Source organism: Eretmochelys imbricata, chromosome 2 (assembly GCF_965152235.1).
Source record: "Eretmochelys imbricata isolate rEreImb1 chromosome 2, rEreImb1.hap1, whole genome shotgun sequence".
Taxonomy (NCBI): Eukaryota; Metazoa; Chordata; order Testudines; family Cheloniidae; genus Eretmochelys; species Eretmochelys imbricata.
Window position 1 is genome coordinate 259,319,546 of NC_135573.1, and position 24,447 is coordinate 259,343,992.

Consider the following 24,447-nt stretch of genomic DNA (forward strand, 5'->3'; position numbering starts at 1 on the left):
TTCAGCAGTGGGATGAAACCGAGACCTTTTGACATTTATTGTTTTGAGAAAAAACAGAGAGGGAAAAAAAGGGGTGTTATATCCTAGAATATCCAGTAGCTCAGTGGTTATGGCGCTTGCCTGGTTTATAAGAGGTAGGTTCACATCTGTGCTGTACTTTATTCGGAACACGAACTTTACTTCTCATCACCCAGGTCAGTGTCCTAGGCTAATGGGTATTCTACAGAGGAGTTCTCTCTGACTACAGATTCTGTCCAGGACATCAGAAACCTCTCCTGGCCACAGGGATGCTGGAACAATTTCTATAGTGGGAGTGCTGAGAGCCACTGAACCTAATGGTAAATCCTCTATATAATGGAAACCACTTCAAGCCAGGGGGTGCTACAGCACCCCCTGCCCCTCACACCCTTAGTTCCTGCACCTATGCCTGGCCAAAAGTTAGTTGAAACTGACTCTTTCCTACAAAAAGTTTTGGTTTTGACAATTTGGCATTTTCTCACCCCCCCCCCCAGATAAATAAATAAAATGGTTGAATAATCCCACTTGGCTCTCGCACAATGTACTTGCCAGCTGGCTGGGTGCCTTGGAAAATCCAGTAGATTATGCCCGCTTGTAGCCATTGTGCTCTGGTCCTACCCGACTTACCGGACCTTTTTGCAGGTTGAGGTCAGAATCCTGATTTGGTGTAGCAAGGGGGAGAAGTGGGGAAGCCTCTGTGCACATCTCTCCCCCGCACCAGAGCACACAAGCAGCAAAGGGTAGGATCTGTCCATCCGAACGTATGTTTGTGAGAGCCTCAAAGCACGGAGGATTATATCCTGCCCATAACATCATTCGAGCAGGAGAAGGGCAAACAGAATGAGAAGGCAACAGAGCAGCTCCCTTTGGAGTCAGTGGCAGGAGATGCTTGTTAGACACAAATCTTGTAGAGGGCAAATCGTATGGTTGATGCTTCAGTGATGAAAAACCTTCCGAGTCAATCTTTATCTGGGCACAGAGTCTCAGCTATGAAGTTTCTGGAGCTATGCCAGTTGACACCAGCGAAGGATTTCTCCTTTGGTGTAAATCAGCATAGCGCCACTGGCTTCAACAGAGCTCTACTTATTTACGCCAGCTGAGGATCTGGGCCTATATAGTTGGGGTTACATGATGGAGTGGTGCTGCCATGGGGCAGAACGCTGTGAAATTTTCATTCCTAAACCGCAAGTCAGGGCTAAGCACCCTCACGGCAGCTTTCTCGTTGCAGGTGGTTGGGCACATCCATCCAGAATGTGACTTTTTAGCTGAGCTGAAGAAAAATGAGAATGAATGTCTGAGGGGCGCTGAAAATCATGGAAATGAAACTGCAGGTACTGCGGGTTGGACAGTGAAGTGCAAAATTGCCAGGGCTGTTGAGAAGCGGTTCAGAGAAATGAGTGTGTGAATCCTCACCACTCGGTTCTAGACCTGAACTCAGATCCTTGGATTCCTTCCACGGGCTCCCCATCACCCAGTGCATCAAGTGCAAATGATTTGGTCTTTCATTCAGTGGCCCACCTCCCTTTCCCCTGGTCTACTCTCGCTGTTCAGTTCTTGCATCACATTCTGCCACCCACTGGTCCTTTCATTTCCTTCTCCCGCTCCTGATTCTGTGCCTTTGCCACACTGCCCTGTGGGCATGGAAGTGTTTCCCAGCCTGAGTGCACTGCGCCACCTCCCTCTCCTCGTTCCGTTCCCTCCCCAAAGCCTACGCTCTCTGTGCTGCCTGCAAGAAGTGAGCTAGAAAAAAATAAATGAATGGGACCAGCAAGTTGGACACATACCATAATGTGAGCTTGCTGCAGTAATGCACCTCCTTCTTTACCCCCTCCTCATGCCGACGCACTCTCGCGTATTGCATCATGTCTAAAATTTGACTTTTCACGTGGAAATATAAATATGCTTTAAAATGTGTTTTCCCTTCCCTGGCAGGTTGCAGGAAAACGTGGGACAGGCTACTGTGCTGGTCAAATGCAGAAGCTGGTGAGACTCTCACACTGCCCTGCCCGAAAGTCCTCTTTCACTTCCTCAAGGAGCCAGGTGAGGGACCTGCTTTATCTATTTATTTTAACTGTGCATGTGACCATTGTGCTCATGAAAGTGAGGGACCGAGAAAGTGGCTTACATGCGAGTGAGCCATGCTGCGCTAAGCAGAGTTGCCACTAGGTTGATTTCAACAGGAGCTGAAGGTGATCTGCAGCTGATATGAGGTCTTGCACATCTCCCATGATGGGGCCTGGTCCTGTAGTCCATACTTAGGGCCTGAGCTGAAGAACGCTGACGTCAGTGGAAAGATCCCCATTGGCTTTAACAGGCTTTGGGATCAGCCCATTGTGTAAACACTCCTGTTGAGTTCATCCACAGTGCTGGCTGAGTCAGGATTTCAGCACAGGATCATGAGAGCGTCAAGCTATGATAAAGCGTGAGATGAGATGAAAGGATGAGGCACAAGTGATGTGGTTGTTCCTCAGGGCCAAGGGTTGAGATGAGAAGCAGAACTGTGTCATTAAAATGGCATATGCACTGGGCCAAACACAACACTGATGACAACAGGCACAACCCAGGGGAAGTCAAAGGCACTTACTCCAGAGATGACTTTGTCCCTGTAACTCACTACAAACAAACATGTGGGAGAGGAGGGGGAAAATGATCTTCCAGGAAAGATCTAGATTTGGCATTTTCAAAAAGGAAAAAGTAATCTGCAAAGCTCAAACTCCTGCCTCCCTGGCAGCGCCTGACACGTTAGTTATAAACGAAGGATAAGGCAAATCCCTTTCATCTGCAGTTTCATTTCCTGCTCTGGGAGTCTTAGGTTTATCCTTGATCCATCTCATAAAGCTTTCTGCTGAAAGCCCCTTAATAACCAGCAGGACAAGCCCGTTGCACCAGAGAAATCAGCTACTAATATCCAAAAGATGTTAACACCAAGGAGGGAATGGGTGCAAAGTGGTACAAGGGGTGTGTGTGTGTGTGGTGTTGCGGGGGAGACTGAATATAATTAGGAGGTCAGAAAGAGCAAATATATAACACAAAGGCTTCAGGAAGAAGGAGTATTCATGCTTGGACACAACTACAAGATTGGTCATTTCTGACTGAGAGGAAAAACCCAAATACAACTAAAATCCTTGTCTGTACAGCCTGAGTGATATTTTATAGAATTACCTCAAAAGCAACAAGAACTTTTGTTTGCTAGTACCTGAAGACGCACCTCGAACCCTAAAAGAAAAGCAGTGACTCAACATGAACCCCAAGAGAATAACGGGGCAAAGCCATTGACTAGACTGTGCAGCTACACTGGTGCAAAACGTCAAGCCCAAATGAAGTGATTTTGGTTGCCCTGATAAAAGAGCCCTGAAGTATAATCGAAATGCATCAATCTCATCACTTGTGTAGCAATATTTTATAGAGCCACCTGCAAAACAATTACTTTTTTTTCCATTTGATTTATTATCACATTGAAATGGCCCCAAAGAATTAATTTTTCTAATTGTATTCAGTCCCCTCTCCCTCAAACACCTTGCACCAAAGAATTAATTTTTTTAATGATATTCAATCCCTTCCCTCCTCCTCCACTCTCTCTCTCTCTCTCTCTCTCTCTCTCTCTCTCTCTCTCTCTCTCTCACACACACACACACACACCATGCACCTCTTGCACCCACTCCCTCCTTGGTGTTAACATTTTTTTGGATATTAGTAGCTGGGTTTTTTGGTGTGACTGGTTTTTAAGGGGTTTTCAGCCAAAGGCTTTATGAGATGGATAAAAGTTAAAAATCTTATATACAAATCTACAGTGGATAGTGCCCTGAAAACCGTAACTTCTCGCACATGTTCCTGCCCCCACCCCACCACTCAAACATTTTGCTTTTGTCTAAACCAGAGGAAGCAGTTGAGTGGAATACAGATCATAGCACAATGTTTAAAAGATACACTAGCCCAACCTTTAAACAATAGTGATAGCTCCTTTTGAAAGCATTGCCTAAAGGGGTTGCCTCGCATACAAAAAAGCTCAACCAAACAAAAACTTCTCTAAAGTCTTCTCATCAGTTTACAAAGACGGGACATAGGCCTCTTCATAGGCTCAACACCTGTAAATTGCAAAGAAAGTTTTTGATCCCAGTGTACAGTGAAAAAAATAAAAATTTAAAAGACAAAAGCCATAGCTTTGTGACGGCATGAAAGACAGAGGTACAGACTGTAGCCTCTGACATCCTTATCTGAAGAAACAGCCCCATCCCACACCTCCTCCTCCTTCTTTCCTGACATTTCTTTTTATCTACAGCTGCCATGTGCATCTGCTAAACAGGCTGTTTTTAATCACATCAACTAAAGCTTTAAAAATAAACATCCATAAACTTTTAAAAGTTTAACATGAAGAACAGGGCATGGGGAGAAGAGAGCTGGCCTGCCTTTTAGGGGAGCATTGATACAGGACTGAAATATTGTTTTAGTAAAACAATTTTGTAGCCACTCTTTGCTAGTTGTCATGCTTTACCATGAACAAGCATTTGTAATACAAAAGATTTCCCCAACTTCTTGAGGCATTATTTCTCCCATAATTGTGACAATTTTTCCAATCCCTTTTCACCGGGCTATCAGAAATAGCAAATAAATCAGATTCTCAAAATTGTTGGTGGATGACATACTTGGACATTGACAGGGTCCTAGAGAATTATTTTTTTCTGTTCTTAGTTAACACTTTACATTTTACTTTTACACAAGCTGTAACCCTGGATACTTTACAGCATTGAATAGTAGAATACAGATGAACAACCTGAGAAAGTGCTGAAAACAGAGGCCTTGTGGTGGACTCAAGCCCTAATGTAACGGGACTAGGGAAGAAGTTAAAAGGCATAGCTGAACAGGAAGAGGGTATTATTTAAAGAGGAGATTTGAGGAAGCGGGGGGAAGGGAGGGACTTTTAAAAGTTTCTGATAGTTTATTTTTAAAGCATTATTTAATGTGATTAAAACACTATGGTTTAGCAGAAGCATACAGAGACGATGGAAGTTTTAGATTAAAAAGAAGCCAGGAAAGGAGGAAGAAGGAGTTTGGGGTGGGGGATGTTTCTTCAGATACCAGTGCCATAGGCTACAGCCTTTATCTCTGTCCTTCATACAGTCACGAAGCTATAGCTTTTGTCTTTTATTTATTTATTTTTTTACTGTACACTGGAATCAAAAACTTCCTTTGCAGTTTACAAGTGTTAAGCCTATTAAGAGGCCTATGTCCCATCTTTGTAAACTGGCTTTAGAGAAGTTTCAGAGTAGCAGCCGTGTTAGTCTGTATCCGTAAAAAGAAAAGGAGGACTTGTGGCACCTTATAACAAATTTATTAGAGCATAAGCTTTCGTGAGCTACAGCTCACTTCATCGGATGCATGCAGTGGAAAATACAGTGGGGAGATTTTATATACACAGAGAACATGAACCAATGGGTGTCACCATACAGACTGTAACAAGAGTGATCAGGAAAGGTGAGCTATTACCAGCAGGAGAGCGGGAGGACAGGGGACGGGACTTTCATAGTGATAATCAAGGTGGGCCATTTCCAGCACTTTACAAGAACAGTGGAAGGGAAATAAACAAGGGGAAATAGTTTTACTTTGTGTAATGTCACATCCACTCCCAGTCTTTATTCAAGCCTAAGTTAATTGTATCCAGTTTGCAAATTAATTCCAATTTAGCAGTCTCTCCTTGGAGTCTGTTTTTAAAGTTTTTTTATTTGTTAGTCTCTAAGGTGCCACAAGAACTCCTTTTCTTCTTGTGAATACAGACTAACATGGCTGCTACTCTGAAACCACTTTTAGGTAGGTAATCGAGTGACCAAAGAGATTGAAGTGTTCTCCGACTGGTTTTTGAATGTTATAATTCTTGACGTCTGATTTGTGTCCATTAATTTTTTTATGTAGAGACTGTCCTGTTTGGCCAATGTACGTGGCAGAGGGGCATTGCTGGCACATGATGGCATATATCACATTGGTAGATGCGCAGGTGAATGAGCCTCTGATAGTGTGGCTGATGTGTCCCCTGAATCGATATGTGGACACAGTTGGCAACGGGCTTTGTTGCAAGGATAGGTTCCTGGGTTAGTGTTTTTGTTGTGTGGTGTGTGGTTGCTGGTGAGTATTTGCTTCAGGTTGGGTTCATGTCTGTAAGCGAGGACTGGCCTGTCTCCCAAGATCTGTGAGAGTGTTGGGTCATCCTTCAGAATAGATTGTAGATCCTTGATGATGCGTTGGAGAGGTTTTAGTTGGGGGGCTGAAGGTGATGGCTAGTGGCGTTCTGTTATTTTCTTTGCTTGGCCTGTCCTGTAGTAGGTAACTTCTGGGTACTCTTCTGGCTTTGTCAATCTGTTTCTTCCCTTCAGCAGGTGGGTATTGTAGTTGTAAGAACGCTTAATAGAGATCTTGTAGGTGTTTGTCTCTGTCTGAGGGGTTGGAGCAAATGCGGTTGTATCATAGAGCTTGGCTGTAGACGATGGATCGTGTGGTGTGGTCTGGATGAAAGCTGGAGGCATGTAGGTAAGTATAGCGGTCAGTAGGTTTCCGGTATAATGTGCTGTTTATGTGACCATTGCTTATTAGCACCGTAGTGTCCAGGAAGTGGATCTCTTGTGTGGACTGGTCCAGGCTGAGGTTGATGTTGGGATGGAAATTGTTGAAATCATGGTGGAATTCCTCAAGGGCTTCTTTTCCATGGGTCCAGATGATGAAGATGTCATCAGTGTAGCACAAGTAGAGTAGGGGCATTAGGGGACGAGAGCTGAGGAAGCGTTGTTCTAAGTCAGCCATAAAAATGTTGGCATGCTGTGGGACCATGTGGGTACCCATAGCAGTGCCACTGATTTGAAGGTATACATTGTCCCCAAATGTGAAATAGTTATGGGTGAGGACAAAGTCACAAAGTTCAGCCACCAGGTTTGCCATAACATTATCGGGGATACTGTTCCTGACGGCTTGTAGTCCATTTTTGTGTGGAATCTTGGTGTAGAGGGCTTCTACATCCATAGTGGCCAGGATGGTGTTTTCAGGAAGATCACCAATGGATTGTAGTTTCCTCAGGAAGTCAGTGGTGTCTCGAAGATAGCTGGGAGTGCTGGTAGCGTAGGGCCTGAAGAGGGAGTCTACATAGCCAGACAATCCTGCTGTCAGGGTGCCAATGCCTGAGATGATGGGGCATCCAGGGTTTCCAGGTTTATGGATCTTGGGTAGCAGATAGAATACCCCTAGTCGGGGTTCTAGGGGTGTGTCTGTGCAGATTTGTTCTTGTGCTTTTTCAGGGAGTTTCTTGAGCAGATGGTGTACTTTTTTTTTTGGTAACCCTCAGTGGGATCAGAGGGTAATGGCTTGTAAAAAGTGGTGTTGGAGAGCTGTCTAGCAGCCTCTTGTTCATATTCCGACCTATTCATGATGACGACAGCACCTCCTTTGTCAGCCTTTAGAGAAGTTTTTGTTTGGTTGGGCTTTTTTGTATGCGAAGCAATGCATGTAGGCAAATCTTTCAAAACAAACTGTTGTGTACTTTTGGCTACAGAGCTCACTTATATACGCCAGCTGTGTTCATCATAAAATACTTTAATGCTCTGCCAGGCATGGTTAAGGTTAGTTTAAATAAGATATTTTACACCACATAGTGGTTGAACAGATAATAGAGTTAACATTCCATTACATCTCCCCCTTTAAGTTCTACATTCCTACCATTTACAATATTTATACCCTCACACTGTCTTTGAAGTTCAGTACTTATCAGCCTGTGGCACGTCTCTGAAAAATACTTTTTTTCTAATTATGTGACCCAAGCGTGTGTCAACTTGGTATTCTGGCTGTCCCTTAGTTGCAATGACTGGCAGTGGTTGGTTTGGAATCTCTAAGTTGTCTTCTTTGTGAGCCACTTTGGCCATCTGTAGAGTTTGCTCTGTTGATTGTTCTTTCTGAGGAACAAACTGTAGCTGGCAACAGTTTCTGTTGAACTCTCCACTGTTAGTATCGATTGTTAGGGGGCTTATTCCTTCACCCACTTACTTCCCTGGTCCTTCTCGCATGAACAGAGAGCAACAATACCCGAAGTCCAAAGGTGCAAACAATTCAATGTTTATTGGGGTGAACTTCCAGCAAGCATGATTCCAGTTTCCTTCCTTAGTATCCTCCTTCCCAGCTCTGACACCACAGAGCCTTACACCTGTGTCCCTGTTCCTATACCTGCCCTTAGCCAAACATTATTCCAATTTCCTTACCCCCATTCCCTGTTCCCATTTCCCCTCTTTAGCAAAACATGATTCCAATTTCCTTACCCCCATTCCCTGGTCCCATTTCCCCCTTTAGCAAAACATGATTTCAATTTCTGCACCCCCATTCCCTGTTCCCATCTCCCCCACCCACACACCCATCTCCTCCCACCCACGCCCACTCACTTCCTCATTGACTACAGATTATATAGTAAAACTTGAGTTCTGCTTAGCTATACCTTAACCAATCATTTTCCTGAAATTTAACTAACCAATCCTAACATATTGTAACATGATTATGTAACCAATTATATCCCACCACCTTAATTAGTTTACACCCAGCAAAATTAATTATACAGCAGACAGGAACAATCACAGAACCAGACAGAGATTATACAGACAAACAATAGCAAAGTGGGAACTATAATGACAAAACAATACAGAAGTGAGGATTTCACATCCCAGCTATTGATAAGTGAGTTCTTGCCAGACAGGATGCTATCAAACTAAGTTTCCTTTTACATTTTCTAGGCACTTCCCTTTCTCTGGAGGTGATAGGCACTATCAGGACAGGATTGTATTCCTAACAGCCCAATAGCACCTTCTTTCAATGTGACTAGTTTGGAATGTGAGGATGTGACCGGTTGCTTCCCAGTTTATGGCTGCCTCTGTTGCTTAGCTAAAGGCCTTAGCCTAAGAACAGGGCCCCAGACTGTCACAGTAATAGAAGGCCCTTACCCCGGCAGACAGTGATTTTGATTCTCTTTTGTACCTCTATAACTAGCCAAGTGATAAGAATACACCTAAATTCTTAAAGTACAGGCCTTTGCAGACAGGCCTGAATATCTATATCCTAACATCGATCACATATGATCTGGGTGCTAAATTCTTTTTCTTTATGACAGCTGGAGTTGTCTGTTCTTTTCCTCCATCCAGTCTGACACGAAAGTGGTCACCAGGTTCTAGACATGGCAGTTGTCCAATTGAGTGATAGTATTTTTAAAAGTGTTCATAAGCTCTTTTTAACCTTTTTATCAAATTTGGCTACTCTCTTCATGTCTGGCCACTTTGGAGACAGATTCCTCTCACAAGTTAGAACAGTAGTTCCGAGTTGTCGTCCCATCAGGTGTTGTGCTAGACTATATCCAGTTGCTGCTACTGGTTGATCTGTAACTCAGAAGAGTGAGGAATGGATCTTCCTGCTTTGGGATTTTCTTGGCTGTCTGTACAGCTCTCTCACCCTCTCCATTCATTTGTGGGTAATGTGGGCTGCTACTAACATGGTTAAAATCATATTTAGTTCAAAATGACTTAAATTCTGCTGCAGCAAGTTATGGTCCATTGCCCGTTCCTAGTTGTTCTGGAATACTGAAGTAAGCAAAAGTGCACTTCATTTTTCTTGATAACATTGCAACATGTTATGTCTTTCAAGTACATTATTTCTAATAACTGGAAAAATAGTTCACAATGACCAGGCAATGCTGTCCTCTGAATGTACGTAAATCTACAGCTAGTCTCTTCCCAAGTCTCTCTGTTGGAGATGTTGTTAAAGATTCTTTATGTTGTGTTGGGCTGCTAGTTCTGCAACATTCACATGCAGCAACTTTATCGTTTATGTCCTTTTTGATGCCCTGCCACCACATTGACTGGTTGTCCATTCACAGAGTTTAGTTAATCCTTGATGTCCTTCATGGATGAGGTTTAGAAATTCTCCTCTCATTTAATCTGGAATTATGATGTAATTGCCTTTAATCACGAGTCCATTTGACTTGCTTAACACACCACAAAGTTGTCTCATGTCACCTCCTTAGTGTCCTTTAAATACTTGGGCCAGCTGCCTCAATGTAACTTAGACCTTCCTGAAGTTGCTTGTCTGTCAAGGTTGCTTTTTGTAGCTGGAGTAGCCTCTTTTATGACACTGGTCCACAGCATTCACACCAGCTGTTATATCATCCTTGAGCTCACGGGTAGCTGAGTGCAATGCTGAGCTCTATGACAGAGTGCCTGCTACTACTAGATTTTCCCAGGAACATACCTAGCAATTGAGTTAAATCACATAACCCTTAGCAATAGATGTTGGCATTTCAGTGGTGCTTGATCCAGGACTTTTCAGTTGATCCGGGTTATAAGTAGTTTAAGGTCTGTTATCCATGTAAACGAATCCAGTCCACACAGATATCTGTAAAAGTTCTCACATGCCCATACGCTTTTCAGGCACTCCTTTTCGATCTGTGCATATCGATTTTCTGCTTCTGTAAGCATGTGAGAACAAAATGCAACTGGCTTCCACTCTCAGCCAGGTTGTAGCAACAATGCACCACCTAGGCCATAGCTGCTTGTATCTGCACTGACCATTGTGGGTTGGTTCATATGCTCGTACTTGAGAACTGGAGTCGTTGAGATAATTTCTTTTACCTTATCAAAGGCAATTTCTGGGTTTGGCCCCCATAGGCAAGATGTGTTGGACATTAACAGTTCAGACAGTGGTTTGTTGCTGTTGAAAGGTCTCGTAGATATTGACCAAGGTAATTTACCATTCCCAGAATACGTCTCAGTTCTTGTACATTTGTTGGTGCATGCCATTCTCGAATTGCTTTTACTTTCTCAGGGCTAGGACTGATTCCATCTTCGTTTATTGTCCATCCCCAAAACTGGATTTGGGGTACACAGAAAATGCACTTTTCCTTGTTTAGTTGCGGTTCAGAATGACTGGTTAAGCTTAGGACTTTGTTGAGGGTTTTGTACTGTTCTTCCACCAAAGATCCATCTATCAGAATATTGGCCATGAAGACTACAGCTCCATTTGTGTTCGTTCACAGTTCTGCCATCTTTCTTTGGAAAATTTCAGGTGCACTATTAATCCAAAAAGGTGATCTTCATAAGCAAAATCTCCCAAAAGATGTGATAAATGTAGTTAGTTTAGCACTTTCTTTGGCTAAAGGAATTTGGCAGAATCCACTCGAGGCATCCGACTTAGAGAATACTGTATATCCTTTCACTTTGGGGAGAAAGTCATCCAGTGTTGGAAGGATATATTTTTCTCTCACAACTGCTTCATTAAATCTTTTAAGATCCACACAGATTCGTATTTTTACATTTTTCTTTATAAATGGTACCATTTGGGCACACCATACTGCTGGCTCAGAGATTTTCTTGATTATGCCAATACACTCCATTCTCTTTAACTCAGTTTCCACTTTATGAAATAATGGGTTAAGGTTCCTGGGAGGTGTATGTACACTATATGGCTTAGCATTGTCTGTTAATGTTATTTGTACTGGATCTCCTTTCAAAAGTCCAGTATCAACAAATATTACATTGAGTTCTTCCACCTTTCTCACTAGGCCCATCATGGCTGCCATGCTGCAGCTGAGAAGGCTTTTGTTCTGTGGTCCTTTGATCACATACACTCTGCATGCATAGCTTTTGTCGTTGAAAATTGTTTTTGTGGTGAACTAGCTCATGCAGTTCAAAATCCCTCCAGGTGCTCTGTCAGGTGACATCAGCTTTGGGCAATGTTGAAGGTGATTGTAAGTTCCTTCTGAGATAACTGTGATGCTAACTCCTAAGTCAATTTTAAAGCTAATAGTCTTGCCATGGATATACAATTTCATTCTCCAGGCAGGCGTTTTGTCATCAAAAGTGATAGATTCCAGAACCAATGGCTCTTGATTAGCTGTAATATGAGTGAACTCCCTGACTGATTTGGTTCAGCAAACAGCTGCAAAATGTCCATATTTAATGCCTTTAGTACCTGTGCACCTCTGGCTACACATACATCATCTCTCGGGATATGACTTTTTCACATCTTGTATATGTAGGATGGAATTTGTCCCTCTTAGCCTAGGAGTTCTCTCTCCTTGCCTCCGGGGTTTTATGATATTGCCTTTTAACATTCAAGTGTCTGTGTATAGTTTCTAACCTAGTTTCAGATTTTTCATGTTCATCAGGAAAGCCTATACTTTTAAAATTTTATTTTTTATTGTAAAGCCTCTCCATAAATGATGGAAATTTTATACTGTCCCCTGGAATCTAAAACTTTGTTCACCCTTTTCAAATGATATACATGAGAACTGTATTTACACATTTTTGTTTGGTTGGGGATGTTTTTCCAGGCTGGACAATTCAATGACGCAAAACTTTGCCAGACTTGAGATGTAACAAAGGCCTGACTCTTGGTTGCAGAATGATCGGTATTTAATTATGGAAATGAAATAATTTAGCCATTTCCTATTCTTGGCCTCTCTAGAGTGTAATGTAGAGATTCAATGTAAAAACATGCTTACGTTATTGTTAAAAGGCTGGGATAATATTTCTTGAAAACACTTTTTTTCAAATGTCATATGATTTAATTTTAATCCTACAATTAAAAAATTCTTTCGCTGAAGATACTGCAAAAGATGGCTGTCTTAGAATAAAAGGAGGAGAGGGCATGGAGGCATGGTTCTTCACATAACAGTGACAGAGGGTACAATCTTTATTTCTCTCTTTCACACAGTTACAAAGCTATAACTTGTCTTTTTAAACTTTTTTCTTTACTATAAAACTCCTCTATAAAGTAGGAGAATATTATCCTACCCCTCCAAATCTTCACACTTTAGAAATGATATCCCCTAAACTGATGCTAAAATGAGTTAAATTAAGTAGTGTTGTATTAATTTAGATGGAATCCGGTGTTAACATAACCCTGTCACTGTCCAACATTAAACAGTTTTAAACAAAATTTGGGGTTTGGTATACAGAGGCCCCAGCATGCTTTGTACCATGGCAAACACACCATTAAAAATCCTTAACACTTTGTATTAAAGATACAGAAAATAAGGGAAAACAGTTAAAGCATTTGAAATATAAAATAGTGAATAATATTTTCATTTTAACAACATCCCCTGTTCTCTTTCCCTTTAGCTGGAGAGAGCTTTTAGAAGGAAAAGGCCGTTGTCTGACAGACTTTTACATTGCATTAAAGATGATAATAACTGTAATTTTTTGGGAAAAGAGAAAAAGTTAGTTGAGATCAGAGGCAACGTGTGTGGGGGAGGGGGGCACAATTTGCCGCTTGGCGTCTACTGAGCATGCTCCCATGGACTAAGCATGCTTAGTAACATCTGCTGAAGCCGCTGTCCTCACTCTGCCCCTCCCCTATGGGCAGGTGTGGGTCGTCTCTGGTTGAGATGGGCTGAAGCTGGCATTGCCGTTGTTGTTAAAGTCCGATCACGTTTTCTAGAAGACAAAACAAGACAAACACACATAAGAGGGGGAGAGGAAAGAACAGCAAAATAGAAAATGCTGCTTCTGTGTCTGGCGTTGCTTTTCCCTTGCAACCTCACTGTTGGAGAAACATGGGCAGAGCACCTGGTCTGATCAGCCACTCCAAGATCTGGCAAAATTGTACCAGCATGGACTGGTTAGGGCATTGCTTTTATTCACCTCTTTCTGGTCACAGACTTGCAGTGGTGTTGCAAAAGATACAGTCTTGAGTTGGCCGGTTAAGCCAGACTCTGATTAGACAGAAGGAAAATGGAGAGGGTTAGGAGAGATGGGGAAGGAAAAACATACATGAGGGAGAGGGATGGGAGGAGAAAGACGAAGCCTCTCATCACAGGTGCTGTTTGGGATTCAGCCTGAGCTGATGGAGGTGGTGGCATCTTCGGGGTCCCTCTCTCTTGTGTTTTTCTGTAGCAGGAATGTAAGTCCTTCCTACCCACTGAGGATTGTTGCCCCTGCCCATTCTGAAGCTCCTTATTTAGCAAACTACCTGCTACTGACCCTTTCTGTTTTGCCATGGAACGAATGTATTAATATTATTATTTACCTGTATTACTGTAGTGCCCAGGAGCCCTAGTCATGGACCAGGACCCCTTTGCGCTCGGCGCTGTACAAATACAGAACAAAAGGGTAATCCCTGCCCCTGTGGGATTTCTTGCAGGCTTGGTAAGAAGAAACTGTACAGTGAATGGCTGGTCTGATCCATTTCCCTCCTATCACATTGCCTGCCCAGTGAACGATGAGATTCCAGTTCAGGAAGTAAGTCTATCTGAACCAATACCATTCAGAAACGTGCTGATGCTAGTCATATACCTTTCTAGTTCAGAAGTTGGGGATGAAAACTTGGTTGAAGCAGCACCATTCTCACTAAGTATAAAATGCCATTGTATTTTTACTCTGCCCACTTGCTCGGTGAAATTATTAATGACATTTATTATACAGGCGAAGAGAGCACTCATTTAAACACCTAATAGATCTAGAGAGCTGTGTCCGAAAAAATATAGGGTCAGATCTTCTGGTGTGGTAAATTCGTGTAACTCCGTTGAATGACACGGACATACACCAGGTGAAGATCTGGTCCAAAATGTTTGCAAAACTGGGATTAATACTTCAGTTATATTCAATGATCAGTCTGAGCTGTCGGCAGCGTTGCTGCCCTGCTGCTGGTAGCAAACATGCCCTTTTTGCACCAGAATTTCAGACTCAAGGCAAATTGAATCAGTTAACCAGAAGATGCTGCATTTCTGCTCCTCATCTAGTTTGAAGAAAGCAAATCATGTAAAGAAAAAAATAAGCACCCATAACAAAGCAAAAGGAATTCTGGGCTTAAGAAAAATACCATGCTCAGATTCTGGTCTCTATTACATAGGTGTAAATCCATTGACTTCAACAGAGTTACTCTGGATTTACACCTGTGTAATTTAGATTAGTATTTGGCACGTTTTGTCAGTTTGATTCCCAAAACCATTGTCACTTCAATCTTGTGTGCACAGAAAATGTTTCCCATTTTAACTACACCTTGTGCTTACCTATAAATGTGCTTCTGCTCGTGTAGCTATTTTTGCACAGGAAGGGGAATAAGTGCTACTGGTATAAGGCACCTTAATAACAGTATCATTGCATCCACCCTAGTCCAGGTCTGGCAGAAGGCCCCTCGTGTAGATAGTTACACCAGGAAAGCTGCACTCTGACTGGTATAGCTTGTTTCGCTCAGGGGAGGTGGTTTTTCAACTCCAGCGCAAACCACATTTTTGCTGGTATAAGCTGCATCCACACTAGGAGTGCTTTGCTGACATAGCCTAGCCATAGCCTTTCCTTCCCATACTGGTGAAGCTCTCCTGGAATAGACATACGTTAGGGTTGTATTGGTGTCTCCATATCAGTAAAAAAATCAGAACCCTACCTGATATAAGTGGAAATAGGAACAAAACTTGTTCAAAACCTGTGTGTCAACCTGGCTTTGTTGCTGATTCTTCTCTCACTTATTCAGGTGTAAATCAGGAGTAACTCCACTGAAGTCAATCAGAAGTCTCTCCATTAGGGTAAAACTGGTAGAAAACAGCAGGGAATCGGACCCTTGCTGTTTGTGCCCAGCAAATGGTGCTAACTGAGTGAATGAAAGCAAGATTCTGTTTTACTTATTGAAGTTAATTTCACCTGTCAGCAAGAGCTTAGTGAATAATCCATTCCATATGGGTTGGATGGACTTTTGTTGTCATCTTCACTTTATTTCTTCACTGTTTGTCAGCAGGCTGTTTAACTTGGACCTTGCTTTCCAGCTGGCTGATCTATCATGCAGAAATGCAACTCTTGAAATGTTCTTTTCCCTTCTTTTTATTTATTCCTTGCACTTCTAGTGCAAAAACAAACATAGCATGAGCCTGCTGTTTTCTTTGGCAGGTGCCCTGTTCTTTCACCTAGGTTGACTCTTTGGCCTGCTTGTTTATCCACTTGGGAATTGGATTATTGCTTTATATGGACTTTCTTTCCTATCTGATTTGCAAGGAATGGCTGCCAGCTAGGATGACCTAACCTCAGCTTTGACACACTTGCTCATGAGATAGTTCCTCATTGATTTACCTGGTGGATTTGCTGCTGAGGATCCCGTGTTTGAGTTTTAGCTGGATAAACACACACACTGAGTAAGAACTGCTCCACAGGGCTTTGCTAACTGGCTAAATGCAATCTAGCGTTTCGCCACTCAGTGGTAGACACAATATGAACCCTATTAGGAGCAAAGGATCTGCTGCCCCCTCTTATTTCAGTGCTGCTTAGCTCTTCTGAAAATCAGACAATAATTATTGCTTAAATTTTATTGAGAGATAGCACTAGAGATTCTAACCAGCTTTCCTTTCCAACATGGAGGTGTGCTCCTGCAAAGGCTGCCCAGGGTGACAATATCTATACAATAAAATCAAAATGGGACCTAAGAGACAGATACTTCCAGACTTAGGGTAAGTTTGGATTCGGATCCAAACTCTGCATCTTGGGTCCACGTCTACTTTTATTTGCTGCTTCCTCTTGAGAGGGATGAAGTTAGTTTGGCCAACTGCCTACCCACTCAAACACGATGCCTGAAAAAAGCTGGATTTTAATTCAAGCACTATTAGGTTGTTCTTGTACATGGGAAAAGTTGAGTTTGGGGATATAGGGAGAAAATATCCAGGAGACAAATAGGGTGGAAATAGGAACAAAACACAAACAGTGAAATACAGATAGGGCAAGGTTGAAAAAAAGTAAAGAGAGAGAGAGAGAAAAAAAATGATGAAAAAATTAAATTAGGCAGTGTTGTTGTAGCTGTGTCAGTCTCAGGATATTAGGGAGACAAGGTGGGTGAGGTGATATCTTGTATTGGACCACCTTCTGTTGGTCAGAGAGACAAGCTTTTGAGCTACACAGAGCTCTTCTTCAGGCGTGGAAAAGGTACTCAGAGTGTCACAGCTAAATACAATGTGGAACAGCATAAGTAGTTAAGTTTCAGAGTAGCAGCCGTGTTAGTCTGTATCCGTAAAAAGAAAGGGAGTACTTGTGGCACCTTAGTAGTTAAATTCTAAGGGATCAGTCCAGGTGAACTGGCCCATTTACAGCTCTCCAGTCATAGGACAAAGTGATACATTGTGGGGTGTATATCATACATAAGGCAGCCATTAGTGCCAGCCAAGCTTTTGAGGAATTACCTCTATCTCTAATACAAGGCTCTAGTCTGCCTGCAATTTAGGAAAATCTGATGTTAAATCCACACCCCCTTGAAGTGAATGGGACTTCTTCCAATTACTTCAGTGGGGTCAGGATGTCACTCAGGGGGTTTTAAAAATTGAATTGTTCTCACAAAACAAATGTGGCTTTAAACTGTAGCAGACAAAGCTTTGTGAACTCAAATTACTGCCATTCGGAATCCCCTAAAAATATAGTTTGAGAGGATCACAAAACCTTGCACATCATGAGATTCAGCCTTCCCTCCTTGTTACCCATCTCCCTGGACCTTCTACCATTGTTTACCTTGAACTTCTGCCGTAATTATCTGAACATTTTATCAAAGCAAGAATATTTTGGGTTAGTAAATGAGTGAGTGGTGACTTATAGGAAGGATTAATGTAGACCAGTCGTGGTATAACAATATAGTCACAAAGAGAGTCAGGCTGAAATTTTGTCAAGAAACCCAAACTGGGCCAAACTTGCCTGATTTCAGAGATCATTATAAGCCTGAAAGCCAGCACAGTTTTGTGAAAAGACTTGAAAAATTTCTAGAATCTTTTGAGTTAACTTGGACCCAATTTCAAGCCATCCTAGGCCCTCTGGTGGTTTTCCAGCAAAACCATGCAGAGTTTACTGTTCTTCAAGGTTTAGATCTTGATTATCACTACGAAAGTTTTTTTCTCCTGCTGATAATAGCTCATCTTAACTAATTATCCTCTTACAGTTTGTATGGCAACTTCCAACTTATCTGTATGTATATATATATCTTCTTACTATATATTCCATTCTATCCATCCAATGAAGTGGGCTGTAGCCCACGAAAGCTTATGCTCTAATAAATTTGTTAGTCTCTAAGGTGCCACAAGTCCTCCTGTTCTTTTTGCAGATACAGACTAACACGGCTGCTACTCTGAAACCTGTAAAAGGTTTAGATATGAAGCCCAGTTAAAGGATTCCAGCTGAGTTTTGTTTTGAGATCACATGAACCCTCAAAAAGTGAAGGTCAGGGGTGTGAATTGAGGCCACAGAAAAGGTTCTGGTGCCCAACAAAGCAAACCCACCAGATTCTGTGTCGCTTCTTTTCCTTCTATTTGCATTAAAACCTATACGACTTGTTCATTCTCTCCTTTATAGCACTCCTATTTTTCTACTGTAAAGATCATCTACACTGTGGGGTACAGCATATCTATCTCCTCCCTCACCCTGGCTGTGACTGTTCTTATTGCATTCAGGTATGTTTATGAACATTTACCCTGGGCCCGTGAAAGTAAACAGAAATCAAGTTAATGCAAGATGCTGGAAGCTCTGGGCTGTGAGATTTACAGATTAATAACTGGCAGAAATAGCTGCTGTTTCACAACTCATTTTGCATTTCAGTTCGACTGCAACACTCATCACACTAGAAACGAAATGAGCTTTATGATTAGGCATGAGTGACCTGATTCGGATTAGACTTTGATGCAGCCTGATTTTCACAGTTGCTGAGCATCCCCAGCTCTTGCTGAAGATGCTGAGCTGCAGCTGCATATCACCTCTGCCAATCAGCCTCTAGATAATTAATCACTGCCCAATTTGCTAAGAAAGCTGTCTAGATGCTCCCGGGTCTCTCTGCACCACTCCCCATTTCTTGGGGGCTGTGTTAGCACCGTCAGTGTTACATCAGGGAAGGTTATTTCTCAAATGCAGAGTCCATTCAGCCATTGAGTTCAGTGTGAGCAGAGCTCGGTCACAGCAGAGGGCTTTTGACAACCCCGCCCTAAGGAAACCCAGACCCGTGAAAGATGAGTTACCCATCTCCCACCACTTCATTTTGCTGGCCTTCCTTCTTTTCCTCCAGGAGACTCCACTGTCCCAGAAATTACATCCACATCCAGCTCTTTCTCACCTTCATCTTGAAAACTATTGCCATTTTCATTAAGGATGCGGTCCTCTTCCAGGAGGAAGATATTGACCATTGCAGCTTTTCTACAGTAAGCATTTGAAAAGGAGATTATGGTGGCATTTGATATCTTTGTATATTGTTAATGTACTGGTTAATATCTTGCCACTGCTCGTGCTTGTATGTGGTATTGTGATACCCATAATATATGTATAACACGCAATAATGAAATTTTGCCTTCCCTGCTCCTTAGACTGAATGCAAGATATCAGTGGCTTTCTGTCACTATTTTATGATGGCTAATTTCATGTGGCTGCTGGTAGAGGCGCTTTACCTGAACTGTCTGCTCTTATCATCCTTTCCTCATGGAAGACGCTATTTTTGGTGGCTTGTTCTGTTTGGATGGGGTAAGTGAGGACTGAAATTAGACTAGAAAAGATCAGATTATGTTTCAGGGCTTGATCCATCGCCCATTGGGGTCAATGGAAACATCCTGACAGCAAAGTAAATGCCCATATACTATCAAATGGATGAACCTCAAAGGGGTCTATGGTTTGGATGATTGTATGAACCCTGTAGAATTTGGAGACTGTATGAGGACACTGGGGATGCAGCATCTCTTGGGCTGGATACATCACGGGGAGCCAGGAACCCCTGATATTTAATCTTGGCTCTGCCAGTAGCTACCTGTGTGGCCTTGAGCAAGTCACATTAATCTGCATGCCTTGATTTCTCCATCAGCGAAATGAGGATAATAAAACTTATCTCTGTCTAATCTGTACCATGCCCATCGGTATTATCTTACAGGAGTACTATGATAATTTACTAATTGATGTTTGGAAAGTGCTTAGAGGGATTATTGAAATGGATAAATGCCACTCCCCAGCACTCCCCCATGCCAAAACTACCACTCCTTATCTAAAACTGGGAGGGGGAGGGACTTGCAAACTGACTTTAGGGACATTAGTTGAGATAACTAGTCACATGATTAAGGATTTTTCATATGAGCAATAGTTTGCAGGGACAGATCCATCCTGGCTTCACTGTATTGCTTTCATATTCACTCATCCATCCCACACAAACGTTAACTGGTTAACGCCATAGGCTACTTCATTTCATGGTGTGCATCGGGAGATTTCCCATTGTATTTATGCAGCTCACCATGACCTCGTTAGGTTAAAATGTGGTTCCTGTTAGACATAATGGTCATTGCACAGGGCATTTTCTATGGTCAGTTAATCTGTCTCATACTATCCTGGTGGGGTTGCAATAGACAGGATGGAAATTGAATCTGGAATAATTAATGAAATCAGAAAAACAACAACTAGTGTGTATTAAATTGTTTCGCCAGGTTTCCCAACGGTGTTTACCCTAGTGTGGATATTAGCAAAGCTGTATTTTGAAGACACCGCGTAAGTTGAAGTTTCATACTAGATTCCATATTGCGGTGTTGCACTTTTAATGTTATGATTGATCCCAGTCCTGCAATTTTCTCTGTGCCAGTGTGAAGCCCTGTTGAAGTCAATGTCTTGCATCTTTACATCCATTTTGCATAAGTGTGAATGGTTTCATAAGTTTCAGGGCCGTGGAGGATCAGGCCCTTAACCCTTCCTTTTTAAAAAAATTAATGATGAGCACACACAAAAAAATAATGGAAAATATAGATGGGTGAAATCCTGGCCCCATTGAAGTCCATGGGAGTTTTGCTGCTGAGTTCAGTAGAACCAGAAGTTTACTTTGTATTTTTTCCCCAGTCTGGTAGAAGGATTAAGGGATTTATTTCAAACTGTCCAAAACAAATTTACTGCTTGCACAGAGACTATGAAAACATTGAGGCTAATGGAAGAATTTTTAAAGACGTGACTGAAAATATGTTTCTAACGGGAGCGGAGTTACCGCCTTTTCTATAGCACTTGCTTTTGCAAACGTTATAATCAAAACCTTGAAGTATTGTGCTTCCGGGAAATCAAGGGATTCAGATGAAGTAATGATAATTGAGGAGCAAAGCTGATATCATCAGAAGCCTGAGATACTTATATAGCCTTATAAAGTGGAGCTATTACTGATAGAGGTCAGGGTCACCAATGTGGTCGGAGGTTGGCTGCATGTGTGTGTTCATTTAGCATGTTGTCCCAGCTCTGCGCAGATAGCGGACCTTAATTAAACTACCCCATAAATCCACAGACTCAGTTTTTAGCGAAGGCGCCTGGCCAGGTTTATTGTTGATGAAGCACGGTACTAACACCTCGCAGACTTTACGAGGATACGAAGACATGTATGCCCGTGACAGTGGACACAGCTTAGTGAGCGGCGGGACTTTCCGTTGCTCCATAGGCGGGCCCAAAATATTCCCTTTAAAATACATCTTTATACCCCAGTACAAACAAGTTAGTTACTGCTCCCTAAAGTTGCTCGCTATTACTCATCGTTTTGCACATGTTGGTTCAGTTAAAACATTTTTATTATGTACTGTCATTTTGATCTTATTCCTGTTATTTTTGGGGAATGTTCTTGTACCGTCTTTAATATTGGAATGTTGGGGTGGCGCTTAATATTGAAATGTGTTTGCATAAGCACACTGTAACTAGTACTTCTTTAAAATGTGCATTTCTGCAATATCCACCCTGTTCTTGACAAATTCGGTGAGCAGGGCCTGCCTCTTGCTCACAGCCCGACTTTGCTTCATATCAGCAAAGTTTTAACCACTACTTTAGTTCAGGCCTCATACCAGACCTCTAATACAAGGGCTTATGTCTCAGGCTCTCTTCCTGCTACAAAGACAATGTCCCATAGGTCAAAAAGAGATCTTCAAATAACAATGGTGTTTTTGATTTGGCTTTCAGCAACAGCCCTTATAACCTGCTGTCAGGCATATTTTCAACCAGGAAGCAATAGATTTCTGGCCATCACTTGGTGCATAAGAGTCAGTGATAATTTTGTCATTTTGCTACTTGTAGGATAATATTTATGGAACCTAGACTCTACAAAGCCAAGTTGCAGGGGTTTGGATAGCTCTATTCTTCTATTCTATCTTAAAATGAGGCTGTAATAGGTCTGCTCATAATTCCATTGACCCTAACGTGTGCTTTCTCCATGTAACCGTATTCCAGTGACCATGTATATCTATGTTAATTTAAGTGCTACTTTTCCAGATGCTGGGATATTAACCAAGGCTCGCCTTACTGGTGGCTAATCAAAGGACCTATTATCATTTCTGTTGGGGTATGTGTGATATTTCTCAGTTTGGAAACGTGAATTGACAACAAAGAGATTATGGGGGTGGGCAATGGCTTAAAGTTTGAATACTAATACCTGACCTTCCGAAACTGTAGCATTGATCCTCTAAAGGGATTATCCCTTTGTGCTAAAGATGAGTGCTGCTGAATCTCAGAGAAAATGCTTCTCCCTAAGTTTTCAAAGATTTGTCATTCCCATTGAAGTGAATGGGAGTAGTTTGGTGGCTGACGCTCCCAGAAGCGCTTTGACAATGCAAGGTTTGAACTAGGAGTCCAGATCCAGGAAAGCATTTAAGCACACACTTAAGGAGAAGCACAGGGATAGTCCTACTGAATTTTGTTTCCACTCTAAGCTGATCATAGCAATTACAGCCCTGGAGCTGTGCATTTACTGGGGATTCATAATTGGTTAGGGTTAATGGGACATGATGCACAATTACTTGCAATTGGTCATTAATCCCTAGGAAATATATAAAATAAACAGGTAATATGTGCAGTGCACCAGGCTGGAATTAAAGCCACTGCATTTGTGTGGCTTAATTGGATGGCAGCACCAGCTGTGCATAAATAAGGGTTGTCGAAGGGGGCTCGTCTGCAGGATAGAGCAGTATGAATGCAGAATCCAAAAATGACAGATCGTTATCAGCTTTATTCTGCTGTGAGGCAGTTTTAAAATGCTCTACACCTCCACGTTTTGGCTCATTGCGTTTGACTGACATTCCTGACTAGGTGTGAATGCCATACAGGCAAGCAAGGAATGTATTTTTCTGCAATCATCTAATTAACTCATTATAGGTGGATAAAATGGAATTGCAATGTCTGGGGAGAGATGGGCATCATTAGAGCAAAGCAGCCATTCGCCATCACCTGAAAGATTGATGGATGCACATAATACATGGGATGCAAGGACAAATTCACTGCTGGTATAAAATGGGCCAGCAATGTTGGTTTGAATGGAGCTGTGACAAATTACACCAGCAGAAAATTTGACCAGTCAGCTCTAAAGGTATCAGCCATAGTTTAGTACAACAACAATCATTGTCTCAAACCAGAAAAATTAAAGAGTGCTGCAAACAATAAAGAAATGATCGATTACTCCAGGGACTAACAAATATGGTTGCTTAATAGAGATGGTCTTCCAAAGAAGACACAGCAGAATTATATACAATATCCTTAGGGATACTTTGTTGCTGTCTCTTTAAGATGGGAAGTTTCCTAGTAAGGCTGGTTTCTTGTACAGCTCCCACTGTATCTGCAGTAATGGCTAGCAATTATTTAAGTCACAATATACTTTTCACAGGAATGTTTGGTAGTAAAAGGTAACAATCTTCTTTCTTCCAAAAAAATGGAAACAGGTCAACTTTATCCTTTTCATCAACATCATCAGAATCTTGCTGAAAAAGCTGGACCCGAGACAAATCAACTTCAATAATTCATGTCAGTACAGGTAATCCAGTGTCACACACATTGTGAGCAATGCTTCCGGCCGTGATATTTTCCAAATGGTGCAGCTGAGTCAGAAATTAAAGGACATGCCCACGACCACAGATAGAGTCACTTTCAGGGTTGGAACTCGGGGTGCCTGGCCCCAGTTCTGTTGTCAAGGTCACTAGACCAGGCATCTCTCTGAACAGCACTTTTATTCATTCTTGTTCAAGCATTAAGAATACCAAATCACAGCAAAAAAAGATTGGTTATGTGGTACCTCCACTCCAGCCAGAAGCATTGGAAATCTGTGCCCACCTTTGTCCCAGCAGATTTGAAATATATATCTGGGTCCCTTTTTAACCTGTTGAGCATCACTCATTACTAGAGAATTTCTAGTTCAGCTGTCCTCATGCTCTTCAGAAGAATGATATTTATTTTTTTGGCCTCTTCTTATTTCCTGCCCTAGACGTCTCTCAAAATCGACGCTGCTTCTCATTCCGCTATTTGGGACACATTATATTGTCTTCAACTTCCTCCCTGAATACACCAACCTGGGAGTCCGGCTATATTTAGAGCTCTGCATTGGATCTTTCCAGGTAAACCTGTTGAAGTATTGCAGCAGTGCACGTGTTCCCATAGCTTGTCTAGCCTGAATAGATATCATCCTTTCTGTGCACATTCAAGTGGGACTGTGATCCAAACT

At 42.1% G+C, this 24,447-nt stretch overlaps 1 protein-coding gene across 1 annotated transcript in view; it reads left to right on the forward strand.

Annotated features, from left to right (window-relative positions):
• The first annotated feature begins 1,165 nt into the window (after positions 1-1,165).
• Positions 1,166-24,447, forward strand: part of GHRHR (growth hormone releasing hormone receptor) — a 32,451-nt gene continuing 9,169 nt past the window's right edge. The window contains exons 1-10 of the mRNA XM_077808764.1: positions 1,166-1,349; positions 1,951-2,058; positions 14,167-14,264; positions 18,336-18,433; positions 19,039-19,171; positions 19,334-19,487; positions 20,432-20,492; positions 22,233-22,302; positions 23,672-23,763; positions 24,211-24,340. Of these exons, the coding sequence (XP_077664890.1) occupies positions 1,166-1,349; positions 1,951-2,058; positions 14,167-14,264; positions 18,336-18,433; positions 19,039-19,171; positions 19,334-19,487; positions 20,432-20,492; positions 22,233-22,302; positions 23,672-23,763; positions 24,211-24,340 (1,128 nt within the window). The remainder of the gene's footprint in view (positions 1,350-1,950; positions 2,059-14,166; positions 14,265-18,335; positions 18,434-19,038; positions 19,172-19,333; positions 19,488-20,431; positions 20,493-22,232; positions 22,303-23,671; positions 23,764-24,210; positions 24,341-24,447) is intronic.